We start from the raw sequence: 10,255 nt of genomic DNA on the forward strand, positions 1-10,255 counted from the left end.
GTTTTTATTGGTCCACGCGGAGGTTGAAATAATTAAATTTGGAAAAGAAAAGCTGACGTGGAGAAGAGAGAAGTGAGAGCTGGCACTACAGCCTGTGCATTGGAGGGGCAGGGTGAGAGTGGGGTAAGAGTGTGGGTGAGAGGTGACGTGGGGGAGATCTCCCCCACCACTGGACTCAGCCTAATATGTGAATGAGATGCACTGTTCAAAATCACTCAAAATTTGAAATGCTCGATTTCCCCTCTGAGCCCTGCGAAATTCCTATAAATTTCTTATAAAAATTCCTGTGTCCTAAATAAGTCCTCAATCTATTTTTGTCATTAAACTGTTCGGTGTGAGAAAATTCCTTGGTTCCTCATTAAGGTAGGCGCATAGCAACTCTGCTAGGAACAACACACTATCATTTGCTAAGTGAAACTTGTCCTGATTCGAGGACGGTGATTATATTGGTCTTCACACTGATTGGCCACATGGTAGGGATTGAGCCGTGTAGTTTATTGTGCACGAGACGATGCAATGTCCACGGACTGACGGGGTTTGACTTTAAAACCTCTCATCTAATCTAGGCAACAAAACAAAGCGCCGACGGGGCGACGGGCCACATGGTTCTCTGTCTCTCCTCCACCCTGACACTTGCTTTGTCTGCACCAGCGACCCGTCGTGCTCGAGCTCTTTGCCTCCAGCTACAAGCCATGCAGCACAGGGCAAGCTTTTTGCACCGGTACAGCCGCCGCTCACACCCGGCCCACATGCAGCTATGAGATCCGCTAGCTCGGCCGGATCTCCACTACGTGCTACCATCCAAAAGCACCTAACAGACTCATTTTTTTTTTCACCCAACCCTATACTCTCTCTTTTTTTTTCTCCCCTCGTGAAAACGATGCGAGGCACTGGCGATATGTGTATGCATGAGCTGATATGATTATGCCGGGATCCTATGCCATTATACGTTGATGAGCCTAAACATATTGTCAGGAAAAAAAGGTTATTAGGAGCACTAAAGAAAATGTGGCTTGTTGATCTGGGTAGTGTACCTCAGTGGGAGACTTGCCACACTGACACCTTCCTATGTCCGTGGCAGCCTTATGTCGTGTCAGACCTTGTCCGGATCGCTGTTCCAGCTTTTCAGGTGATATGAAGTAATTTGACAGGAGGTAATGTTCTCAATCCACTATTTGATGCACCGTTGCATGACCACTAGCACTTTAAAATTTCCTAGAATATATATTTTTTTAGAGAAAAGTACAGAGCACCGGCGAATGCACAGTGACTGATGCACCAAGAACCGCAGGCGAAAGCTGCACCAGCCACAGTAGCAATGGAGTCGCAGGAGTGCACCTCTACTACTGCAACCGGCGGTGCAATCGCCAATCGCAGACGCATATATGCAAGGAGCATGGAAGAAATTAAGCTCGGTATAAACGACGAACACAATCCGCCGCAAAAACTTTTCCTCACGGGGTACGGCACCACAGCATTTGCAAGATTGGAATGGGAACGCAACGAAGAATTCAGTCGCCACCAGATTATATGTGCAACCCCACCACGATGTCCAAGAATCTTACGGTCCCATCGATCTCCGCCAGCCAGCAGCCATGCGATGCGCGCGCCTAGCAGTGCTGCACGCTCGCCGGCGGCACGTCGGCGGCCTTGGGCGGCGCGGCGGTGGCGGTGATGGTGGCCGTGGCCGCGGCCGCCGCGGCGGGTGCTTTCTTCCCGTTCTCGGTGCGGCCGAGCTGCCCCGCGGCGGCGCGTGCGGCGGCGGCAGCCGCCGCGCTCCGCATCCGGCCCTTGCCGAGGTGGTACTGGCAGAGGGCGTAGCCCACCATCGTCGGCTGGCTGCAGCGCCACCCGCGCCCGTTCTTCCGGCTGCACCGAGACCCCTCCAGCAGCACACCCGGCCCCCGCGGCTTCTTGCTGCTGCCGCCGCCGCCATCCTTCGCGACCATTGTTGTTGTTGTTGTCACTATTGCCAGGGCTAACCTGTCGCCGCCGTTGCTGAGATTGAGACGCTCTCCGGCCTTGATCACCGGCTCCAGCACGCGGTGACGACCATTCTCTAGGCTGCAAGTGCACAATGTAACACATGCTTAGACGGGGTAAAGATGCAATCAAGTTGACCAAAGAAGTAGTACGTCATAAAGTAAGCACAGCTCAAGGATGCTTAGATCACAACATTGCAACACGCCGATCATCGATAATCCTACTGAGACTAAAGTAATGAACGGTATTTAGGAAACTATGGCAACCCAGCCTTGCAGATCAATAGCACTGCACGGTGCAACCCATCATGGTGGAGACAGTGGAGATCCCAGAACCTATTCTTGGCCTTTGAGTAAATGCTACGGGGCAGGTCAGCAGGCCCCTCCTCTTTCACTTCATCTGAGTGCACCGATGCAATCCCAAGCAGGCCCGGATGCGAAGCACTAACGCCGAACAGAAACAAAGCGCGATGTGCAAGTGAGCCGAATTGTTTCATGATGCGCACGCACAACCGCACATGGTCCATGTTTCCCAAAGCACCGAGTTGCACTCATACAGATCGAAAAGAACATGGACGATGCAAGAGGAAAAGGCAAACAACAACCAAATCAAACAAACAAGTATGATCGATCACATCTAGTTACAGGGCGATCAAGCAAGGAATCTTCTGATGATCAGAATGGCGAAAGAGGGAGGGCGCACTGGATCGATGTGGTATGCATGGATATAGGGGTGGCAACAGCAGTGGCTCTATACTACATGGGTACATGAGGGGTTTGTCTGGCAAGGAGGGAGGGGGCGTCCATCGATTGGACTGACGTGTCTCATGTGTCAAGCTGGCATTGCCCACTAGACTGGTATGAAACAGTGAACCCAAGCCCTGCAAATAAAAAAGGGCGTTGGATGCTTTCCCTTTTCCATTTTATAATCCTCCTACCCACAGCCATCGCTCGCTACCCCAAGAAATGGATGGCACGGAACAAGCAGGCAGCGCCTCTTGTTTTTTCTGCTGTTGCGGTTTCAGGCAGCAGTTCATCACATACCTCCTGTGGCCATCTGCAGGACCCTGTTGTTGTGCACCCAGGCCCCTGCCGCGTTCCACCACACCGTCCTGCAGAAGCAGTAATCCAAGAACATGGGGTTAGCTAGATCTGGGCATCCATCCCGAGAGGTGCAACACAAGGCAACTTTCCCAGCAGAAGCCTCCTAACGAATTCCCTCGTGTAGGAATTAATACGCAGATTAGAATCAGGACATGGAGCTATCAGCACCCGTACCTGCGGCAGCAATGGCAGCAATGCCGGGCGCCTCGCCGCCGATGAGCGGTCGCCCCCGAGATCCGCGGCCGCGCTCGGGTGCAAGTGCAACCCCTCCTCCTCTCTCTTGTCCCCGGCAGGGCGGTCCTGGTGATCTCCCGACGCGCCCCGCGGTGGCTGTGGCGCGGGCGGATCTGAGTGCAGCAGGTAGGCGAGAGGCTGGCCCGGAGGCCGCCTCCTGATCCTCATGGACGGGCGGAGGACGAGGGGGAGAGGGAGAGGGGAGAGGAGAGAGAAGAGAGAAGAGAGGGCAATGGAAGATTTGGGGAGGGTGCAAATTAAAGGAGGGGGGCTTTGTGTGTTGGTTCCTTGGTTTTGGTTGGCTTCTCGCTCATGGAGAGGCATTTATTTATGGGAGCCAGTAAATGCAATGGACTGGTGCAGTTTCACTCCGGCTCTCGGCTGCCTTTCTGCGTCGGTTTTGGCATGACAGAGGAGAGGGAGAGGAGAGACGGTGGCCGGCCGGACGCAGTGCAGATGATATCTGGAGGAGAGAGGAGGGGAGGCGGACGGCGTGAGGGGTTCAGTGGTGGGATCCTTTGTTTTTGCATGCAAATACACCATGTGCACCGAACTGTTCTACAGGGGATGGGATGGGTGTCAAGGCAGGTGAGATTTGTCCGAGGGGAAGTATTGCTAGACGTACAAGCAATGTGTATTTAGGCAATCGAGCGGTTCCTGGAGTATATATATGATCCATCAAATATCAAGTTTGAGGTTCGACGGCTCGAGCGAGATTCGAAGCGATACATGATTTTTTAAGATGTTTCGTGTTCGACACGGCATGAATAAGGGGAATGTGGTAAACATAGTATTTAGGCGCGAAATATTAAAATTTTTTATGTTTCGTCTGAAATTGAGGTTTGAGGGTGCAAAATTAGCATGAGATTTAAGGCGGTGCTAAAAAAGGTTATACGTCGATTTCAAGAGGTTTCATGTTCAGCACGGCAAAGTCCTGAGTTATAGAGATACAAAAATGATAGATGTATAGCATTTTGGCGTGAAAACGGAATAACTCGTAGCATGTTTTAATGGTAGTCTAAACATATTTTAACAGTTCAATAGCAATTAAAGAAAATTGTAGAAATACAAAGATGGTTGCACCATGAGGCTATCGTATTAGGCTTATTTTGGAGATAGCGTGTATCGATTAAAAGTCAAGGATGTGCGGTCACAGGCTAATAAATCAAACATTAGCGATGTTGGTTGTGTATGATCAAATGATCAAAACCAACATACAAGTAACAATTGCATGATATCCATTCTTTAGTTTCTTTTGTTCTAATTTTACAAAATTAATGAGGGATGGCTGGTAGACTAGAATAATATCTTGATCTCATTTTCCAAAATTAAACAGTGGGCAGATTAAGCAACTATATAGAAAGATGGGGGTGGCTGGCAAACTAGAAAAATATCTTGATGCTTGACCGCGTAAATAGCATTTTTGGTAAGAATTAACATGGAAACAACGGTTGTGAAAATCTAATGCATTTTGAAATGAAAGATTGGCGTGTGTCCAGCTTTTGACCAGCATGGCGTGCCTAATAATGGTAACGGATGAGTTACCACGAGAAAAGCTAGTTGTGCTCTAGCGGGTTACCAGCTAACTACCAACAGATCTTTGGCCAGATGTGCTAGCGCTACGCGTACCAGCGCCGGTACAAGGCTGTCAACTGAGCGGTAGGACCAATTTTATCGTATCCAGACGTAAGCAAGGCAGTTGTTTTTAAGGAAACGAAAACGAAATTTTTTTTCAGAGAGGAGGAAAAACCACTGCGGGCCCAGGCTGACACCGGGCTACATGGGTCGACCGTCAAAGCCCATTGGGCCCAAGAAGTTGACCTTCAAACCAGGAAGTAGCAGCTCGTCCTCTCAAAAAAAAAGGAAGTAGCAGCTCGTTGATCTGTCGTCTGCTCGCTGCCTTATTATAACAGCGGCGGGCAACACTCGATTGGTCTGCTCCTCAAGGCTGGACACAGTTTCGGATGGGCAAGTGCCTCGTTGGCCTCATGGGTTTCAGAAAATTTTAAGACAGTATCTATACTAGACCACAGATCCATCCATCTGCGGGTCTTGGGGACAATTAGCCGGCATGGGAATGTGAGGCGCGCCTGTATGTGTGGCGGGTACGGTTCCTGTAATTATGTCATGATCCATGGGGTGGCCTACACGCACTCCACATGATGCGTGTCCTATTCCTATCAGAAGAAAATTCAGCAGAGACAGGGTTAATAGCTAAGCTAAACCTGCCGGGATGGCCTTGGAGCATGGACCATCAGATGGATGGTTCGGTGAATGCCCATGGGCAATAGTGGGCAGAACGTACACTATCTAGATTATGATGGACTCTTCTCCCGTCCTCATGTGCCGCGGATATATAAAGCTCCAAGCCCATGCAGCAGCAGTAGCTGCTGAAAGATGTCAAAACGCTGTGCCAGGTCAGAAACCACCATGACAGGGAAGGCGTGTGACCCATGTACAGATCCCAAAATGCAAGCGTCCTTGGTGTAGGATCCTGTGTTTAGGGGGGGGGGGGGGGACAATGTGATGCCACATTGCCACACGACAAGGGAGAGGAAGGACCAGGGAGATGGTCCATGCATTGCAATCGAGTTCAGGGTAAACAATGCAACATACCCGCCCAAGTGGGCGGCGCCTGCTTCCTGATCAATGTTGGCACCAAATGTAAAACCCTGCTCCCGATGGAGGACAACAGCGAGTTGTACTGTGGCAGCTGCCATAATGCGTAGGCCACAGGTACTGGCGGACTGCAGGTTCTAGAGGGTTGGTTGATCCCCTCTGCTCGGCATGCGTAGAGTAGCCGAGTGCGGCCCAGATCGGAACGAGCTCCTGGCACGCACGCAAGTGGCAACACATCGGTCGGCCAAAGCTGGAATGCTGGATCCTACGCATGACACAGTGTTCTGATTTATGAACCTCAAGTTACTGCCCATCTCGATGGAAACTGCATCACAATTTGATAATACTTTGGGTCTGGTGTTCAGGGTTTCCCTTCTGTTTAAAAGAATATAATTGACGTACTCTCTGATTAATACTTAATTTTGCGAAGTACTTACATTTTCTTTCTTCTTATGACTAGGAGAAACAATCCAATACGTGCTGAACCCAATGCACAGCTCCAAAGAGGGGTCATAAAGTTTTCTTGCACAAACGTCGATTACAACCATTTTCCATATATTCAGTAAGTATACCAAAAATGAACTCAGAATACTATGTGGAATGCTATATTACTATACATACAGACAAAGTCTATCAGAACAAGATCCTCCTATGAATATAATGCATTATCTATTCCATTTTTCTTATTGCTTTTGTTAATGACTAGACATGAAGTTTACACCATATAATCCTATTCAGCCTGTACAGATTTCGTGTTGTTATTCAGAGCTAGAGATCTGACTAACTGCCTGCTTTACTCTACGCAAGGATTCCAAAATCCTTGATCTCAGTTATATCAGCTTCCCTTTGATCGATTGTGTGGATCCTATGCACCTCGCCGTCCGACTACAACAGTTCATGTACAAGAACAATCCACACTTGCCTTTATTGTTGCATCGTATGGCGCTGTTTCACCAAAATCTGTGCGTAGAGAAGCTCGTTCCAGGAGTCAGGTACTCCAGGAAGGCACCAGTGGCTGCAGTCCTGGTATAGCTCAGGCGATTTCCTCTCCTCCTCGGTCAACTTCTGCTTGCGATAGACTGAAGGGTGTGCCTCCTTCCTGTAGTCAGTCATCCTTGTTATGTTCAGGTACACAACTGGTGTTTTCATCCCATGCAGCACCTCCTCCAAAATGCTCATCTTTGTTGGGTATGGTGTGAGGTACTTCTCATTCGTTATTGGCTCAGTTTCCTTGTCACAACTACCGCCTGAATTCCATTGACCCCCACTGCATAACAGAAATAGTTAGTAAGCAACAGTTACTCATATAGCACATCATGCTGATTCTGCAAGGATTCAGAAATAGCACCGTGTACCTGAAATGGGATGCTGAGTAGCCTCTGAAAAACACAGTGGTTTTCTTGGGATTTACATTGGAATCAACCCACTTGGCCCAGGTGTTCAGAGCTCTTCGATAGGCATCATGGACATCCAGCTCACTATATACGCGGTTGCCCTCTTGATAGTAATCTTTCCTGTATCAGCACATTTTGACAACACTCAGAACAATAAACTGCAAATGAAATGCAGGATGTATGAACTGTAGATGTTCAGTGAATCAGGCAGGCTTTGTTGTGCTCACCCTAGAGAAGTTTTGTCATGTGTCCACCAGTGACCAGTATTGAAGATAATGATATCTGCATTCTTGTACCTCGGAAACGCTCGATCGATTATGTCAAGCCTGAGAGTTTCCCTGCTACCCTTTCCATTTCTGATTGGCATCTCCCATTCCTGAACAAGGAAAGGGGAGCGGAAGAACTCCACGGTGCAATTGTAGTCCTATAAACAGCAAGATGTTTGCGCATAAGAATTTGTTCTAATTGCTGAGACTAGCAGAGGTAGAGATAACAAAAACTGGAATACGGCATGTCTACCTGGAACAAGAACGAGTAGGAGCCCTCAGCCTTGAATTGGCTCCTGCCGGATACCTCAAAAACCTTGCTCTTGTCTTTGACAGAATTCCTAAGGATACAAATCAAGGATTCCCACATGTTCCTGTTGAGTGAGTCACCGACAAACACCAGTCTCTTTCCCCTCAGCCGGTCCAACATATCAGTTGGGTTCAATCTAACATAAGCAACAGATAACTGTAATTGTCACTCGCCAATAACTAACTACTGAATTCACCAAAAATGCACAGTTGTTCAAGTAAACTTTTTCTCACCTTGGGATTCTGCATGCGCTGGGTTGCCACCGTAGCCGCTGGTAAGCTTTGTCAGACCGGCCGTTGAGATGGCAGTTGAAGGATTCATCGATGTGAGGACATGATCCCGCAGGGTACAGAGGGTACGAGTCATCTCGGACCCAATTCCCGTAGAACATGTCGCAGCTGGCCATGTTCTCAATCCAGTCAACCTTCTTGCGTCGGCCGGCAGTAGCAGCCGCTTTCACCAGCACAGTACTGTTGTTATTGGCTATTGGGGTAACCACTTGTGCAGATTGATCTTTCGCTGGACTAGTGCTTCCCTGAGGACGAGCAGTTGATTCAATCTGCTTATTCTCTGAACTCCTGCTTCCATCTGAAGCAGCAGAACCTCTAGTATGGTTCTTGTTATCTGCAGGAGATTGAATCAGCAGAGTCTGGTTATTGCCTGCAGGAGACGCAGTTCCATTACCATCCATGGCCGCTGCAACTGCACTCGTAGTCTGATTAATGAATGGAACAGCAGTACCATTGCCTAAAGCTGCAGTTCCGCTTCCTAACTGGTGCGTTGAGCCGGCGGCATTCCTTGCACTGGCTTTCATCTCGCTGCCATCTCCGGAATCCACGGAACTCGCGTTCGCGTCGGAGCCGTTGATCCGAACGGGAACGCCTCCCTTCGATGTTGTGCCATCCTGGGCTGAACCGCCGCTCGGAAGTCCAGGTCCAGGCCTACTCTTCGCCTCGGCTGTGGCAGACCCGGTAGAATGTTTGGCCTCGGCACCGTCTTGGCCTTGCACATGATCATCGGGCGGCACGGTGCTCGGCACCGCCGCAGCAGCATCGCCAGGCGCTGGCGCGTGATCCCCGCTGGGAGCTCCGCCCACACTGCTGGACGGAACTCCGCCTCCGCTTCCCAACAGCTCACCCGGCCGAACCGCACTGGAGATACTGCCCCCCGCTTGCGGACCGCTCGGCCCGCCACGCCTCGCTGCGACGCCACTGAGAGGCACCGAGGAGGAGGAATTGGCGGGGAACAGGGAGGAGAGGAAGCCCGAGACCTGCGCACGGTACGGCGACGCGGAGGCGATCAGGCCGTCGAACCACGCCGCGGCCGGCGACGAGGCCGGTGGCGCGGGGAGGGAGGGCGCGACGGCGAGGAAGACCGCGAACCCGGCGAAGGTGAGCGCGAGGCCGTAGAGGCAGAGCCTGGCCGGCCGCGCGCGCCCGACGAACCCTGCTCCCCCGAGGTGGCCGAGGTGGTCGGCCACGGCCGCCACGCCGCCGCTCTGCCTCCACGCGCTCTTCATCCCCGGCGGCACGCGCGGGCAGGCGAGCGGGGGCGCGGCGGGAGTTGGTTAGGGTTTAGAGGAGGCGAGGCGGCCGGGCGGAGTCCGAGCCGCGCAGGCGGTGCCGGGGTGGGGAGGAGGGAGCGCGCCGTGCGTGGCGATCGATCTGCTGCTTGCTACTGCCGTAATGGCTTTTGTAGGGAGGTGGCGTGGTGCGGGTTGGCAGCGAAACTAACTACCTGCGAGATCTTTGGGATTTTAAAACATCACGCCTTTGGCTCATGGGTTTTGTAGCATCAGCCATCAGGTATTCAGGTTGTACACTTGTACCGGCAGGCACCGCACCGCTCAAAAGATAATGCATGAAACTGATTCCTATGTTTACGGAGGCAAGCAGCTTTGTCCGCGAAAAGATTTTTTTTTCAGAGACCTAGTTGCTTGCATAATCTTTGGGGATTTTAAATATCATTATGCGTTTGGTCTCATGGCTTTTGTGAACACCGGGATGTGCCGGGTTGCCAGCTATCAAAAGACACGGGATTGTAAGAACCAGACCGTGTGTGGTAGCAGATGCTGGAACTATTCATTGTTCTAAAAATCAAAAGACATGGGATTTTTAGTGAATTGGTTATTATGTTTAGGGAAAGTGAGCTTATTTGTGAGTCTATAAATAGACATTTTTGCGGAACCTAATGATCTTTAGGAATTTTTAGACATCACGCTTTTGGTTCTATAGGTTTAGGTTTTGGAACCCCAAGTTATACCGTCTGGCAACACTCAAAAGACAAGAACCAAGGCAATTGATTTCATGCTTATCAAGGATGAAAGTAGGTTCTTTGCGAGTTCGT

At 50.4% G+C, this 10,255-nt stretch overlaps 2 protein-coding genes across 4 annotated transcripts; both read right to left on the bottom strand.

Annotated features, from left to right (window-relative positions):
• Nucleotides 1-1,220: 1,220 nt before the first annotated feature.
• On the bottom strand, nucleotides 1,221-3,663 carry LOC112877359. Its single transcript, XM_025941657.1, has 3 exons — nucleotides 3,261-3,663; nucleotides 3,027-3,094; nucleotides 1,221-2,064 (listed from the first exon to the last, which is right to left on the bottom strand). Exons 1-3 carry the CDS (start codon nucleotides 3,642-3,644, stop codon nucleotides 1,611-1,613), a joined length of 906 nt encoding a protein of 301 aa, XP_025797442.1. The 5' UTR covers nucleotides 3,645-3,663; the 3' UTR covers nucleotides 1,221-1,610.
• A 2,854-nt stretch (nucleotides 3,664-6,517) lies between these two features.
• Nucleotides 6,518-9,545, bottom strand: LOC112878724 (protein trichome birefringence-like 1). Of its 3 annotated transcripts, none has more exons than XM_025942950.1 (6): nucleotides 8,651-9,545; nucleotides 8,143-8,533; nucleotides 7,853-8,045; nucleotides 7,561-7,757; nucleotides 7,295-7,453; nucleotides 6,518-7,206 (listed from the first exon to the last, which is right to left on the bottom strand). In XM_025942950.1, the coding sequence occupies exons 1-6, from the start codon at nucleotides 9,426-9,428 to the stop codon at nucleotides 6,864-6,866; spliced, it is 2,061 nt and encodes a 686-aa protein (XP_025798735.1). In that variant the 5' UTR covers nucleotides 9,429-9,545; the 3' UTR covers nucleotides 6,518-6,863. The 3 variants fall into 3 exon arrangements, with proteins under 3 accessions (XP_025798735.1, XP_025798730.1, XP_025798723.1); XM_025942945.1 differs by having other exon boundaries at nucleotides 8,143-8,569; XM_025942938.1 differs by having other exon boundaries at nucleotides 8,143-9,545.
• Between the last annotated feature and the right edge of the window lie 710 nt (nucleotides 9,546-10,255).

The sequence above is a fragment of the Panicum hallii genome, chromosome 1 (genome assembly GCF_002211085.1).
Source record: "Panicum hallii strain FIL2 chromosome 1, PHallii_v3.1, whole genome shotgun sequence".
Lineage (NCBI taxonomy): Eukaryota > Viridiplantae > Streptophyta > Magnoliopsida > Poales > Poaceae > Panicum > Panicum hallii.